This window comes from Aplysia californica, unplaced genomic scaffold (assembly GCF_000002075.1).
Source record: "Aplysia californica isolate F4 #8 unplaced genomic scaffold, AplCal3.0 scaffold00562, whole genome shotgun sequence".
In the NCBI taxonomy this organism is placed as follows: Eukaryota; Metazoa; Mollusca; class Gastropoda; order Aplysiida; family Aplysiidae; genus Aplysia; species Aplysia californica.
The window spans coordinates 448,539-451,312 of NW_004797832.1; the positions used below are offsets into that span (position 1 = coordinate 448,539).

Genomic DNA, 2,774 nt, shown 5'->3' on the forward strand with positions numbered 1-2,774 from the left:
ACCCCCCACAAAGTACATACTATAAAGACGGTATAAGATGGTACAGCTTCCCCACTTTCGTCTGTCCGCATGAAAAAAATCAAGCTCATGTATTAATTAATCAATGCGCAGGCACTGCATGGCACTCTGGTAGGCCAGCGACTCAAGGGAGAAAAAAAAGATCTTGATCCAGTAAAAGTTTCTTCATTTGGGCACTATATCAAACAACCCCCTTTGGGTGCATACACAGGATCACTACAGCAAATGATATACAGTAACCTAGCCTACAAACTGCTCATTTTGAGACAGCGACACCACCCTGCCCCCACATGTTAGTGGATCCTAGTAGACTTCCTTGTTAGGCCAAAGGCGGAAATAATGCTCAGTGACATTGAAATTTCAACTATTGACCTGCAGTAAACGATACATTTCCAAAAAAGCAAGAACAGACAGATATAGAAATTCATTCGTACCAACTGCAGTGAGGTTACTGAATACACAGTGCTACAAATGAGAGAGAGAGAGAGAGAGAGAGAGAGAGAGAGAGAGAGAGAGAGAGAGAGAGAGAGAGAATGTTTTACGGAGCGGGTTGTCCCAGCACGCGAGACATGTATTTACTTGGCCCAATGTCCTGTCTTGTTGTGCGTTTGCGTGAGTGCACCTTTAAGTCTAACTTTTGTAACGTCTACTGCCATTGTTAACGACCAAGACAAATTTCTCCTTGCGAGATGAATAAAGATTGTCATTGTCATATCTCCCCGAGAGTCTGGAAAAGTACTCGGCCGTCAGTTGGACCGTGTGTCATAAGCTTGCGTAAAAGGGCTGTGTTGTGGTGTTCAGGAAAACAAGTAAACTTTTCGATGTTTAAGATGTGGGCTTGAAATCCTCTGTTATATTTTGACCCACTTTAGGCTAACATCAACGAAAAGGTGTCGGAACGGTAGTTCGCATTTCTAGATTCTGTTGGTAATCCAGTAGTTAGACACGCATGCAAAGATCAAAGAAGATAAAACAGAACGATTGCTGTTTATTTCGTTTTAACCACAGACACAAGACAGTGAACAAACTATAGCTTGTAATTTAATCATATTAGTGTTAGCTTTTCCTGGGCAATTTTGTGCTTTATGACAATGTACTTTTACTGGTCCAAATGTCCACAAATATTCCAGGTGAATCAGGTCTCTAAAGGTCTTTTAAGGGGAGACGTACACTCCCGGAAAAATTTTCTAAACGAATGACTTTTCTTCAATTTCAAGTAATTGTGCAAGAAGTTCATAGGTAAAAAGGATGTACTAGGGGTGAATTTGTTGATTTTTTCCAAAAAATGGGTCTCTGTGGCGGCCATCTTGGATTTTCAAAACAGTTTCTTAGTGCAGAAAAATTTCATAGTAAATATTGAAACAACAGTCTGGAATTTGGCACACAAGTACAAACCTATAGGAACTGGGGATCTATGAAAGGATTTTGACCTATCTTTAAAACTAAAAAAGTGAGCCCAGAGTCAGAGGACCCCCTAGAGTCAGTTGACGAAATTTCGGGGTAAATATTACAAAAAAATTGAATATTTCCTTACGTTACCAATATTTCCCAATTCCCTTTCATAGATCCCCAGAATTGATCTCAAAGCACCTGTACACCAAATTTGAAGCTTCTAGCTTCTGTAGTTTTTGAAAACTCCTTGCACCCAGGAGGTCACATATGTCAAAAAGTAGATTTTGAGAAAAACAGGGTTTTTTAAAAGGATTTTTAAAGCAATTTGCACTTTTCAAACGCCCTTTTAGGTCATTTAGGATGTTTTTTTCAACAGTTTCTTCATTTCGACTCGATAGCACTGATGTCATAGGATGTTTTTCTGCAAAAAACAAAAGTTGGACAGTTTGAAAAATTGTATGGATATTGCCTTGGATCGCCGACCCGGGTCTTCCCTTAATTAAATTCCTGCATGTCGTTGAATGATGCATCTGGTGTGATATGTACATTTTGCCAGCTTTACTTCTCTTTTCATATTGAATTTTAATAAGAGTAATATATGACTTAAATATCATATGTATACCTGCATGTGTTTTTACGGTCCTCTACAGCCAAGAAAAATTTCCCTCTGGGATAATAAAGTACTATCTTATCTGACCTGGCATCTCATGAGCATCTCGAAAAAGCTGTCGTCCGGCACCCTCTTCTTCTCCTCCGAGCCCAGGAGCTGGCCGATGACGTCCTGGGAGTTGAGGCCGGGGAAGCTGGGCAAACTGGCGCGCTGGTCATTCATCCGCGACGACTGGAAGCCGGCCACCATGTCCATGAGCTTCTCGCTGGCCGGTGAAGAGACTGCCGGAAGGAAACAAGCATCTGTACATAGAAGGCCGAGTACTTTTCCAGACTCTCGTGGAGATATGACAATGACAATCTTTATTCATCTCACAGGGAGAAATTTGTCTTGGTCGTTAACAATGGCAGTAGACTTTACAAAAGTTAGACTTAAAGGTGCACTCACGCAAACCCACAAGACAGGACATTGGGCCAAGTAAATACATGTCTCATGTGCTGGGACAACCCACTCCGTAAAACATTCTCTCTCTCTCTCTGTCTGTCCCTCTCTCTGTCTGTCTCTCTCTCTGTCTGTCTCTCTCTCTGTCTGGGTCTCTCTCTCTCTCTGTCTGTCTGTCTTTCTCTCTCTCTTTCTCATAAAACTAAACAAAAATATTTAAAAGGATCTTTCCCTTTCTCTCTGCTCAAAGATAAGAAAAAAAAAAAAAAAAAAGGGACTGGAAGGGGGGGTGGGGTTGGGAATTTTTTTGGAA

At 41.1% G+C, this 2,774-nt stretch overlaps 1 protein-coding gene across 1 annotated transcript in view; it reads right to left on the bottom strand.

The window, feature by feature from the left end:
• LOC101854977 (G-protein-signaling modulator 2) overlaps nucleotides 1–2,774 on the bottom strand; it is a 20,778-nt gene that overhangs the window by 1,430 nt on the left and 16,574 nt on the right. The window contains 1 exon segment of the mRNA XM_005106908.3: nucleotides 2,108–2,301. Within this exon segment, the coding sequence (XP_005106965.1) occupies nucleotides 2,108–2,301 (194 nt within the window).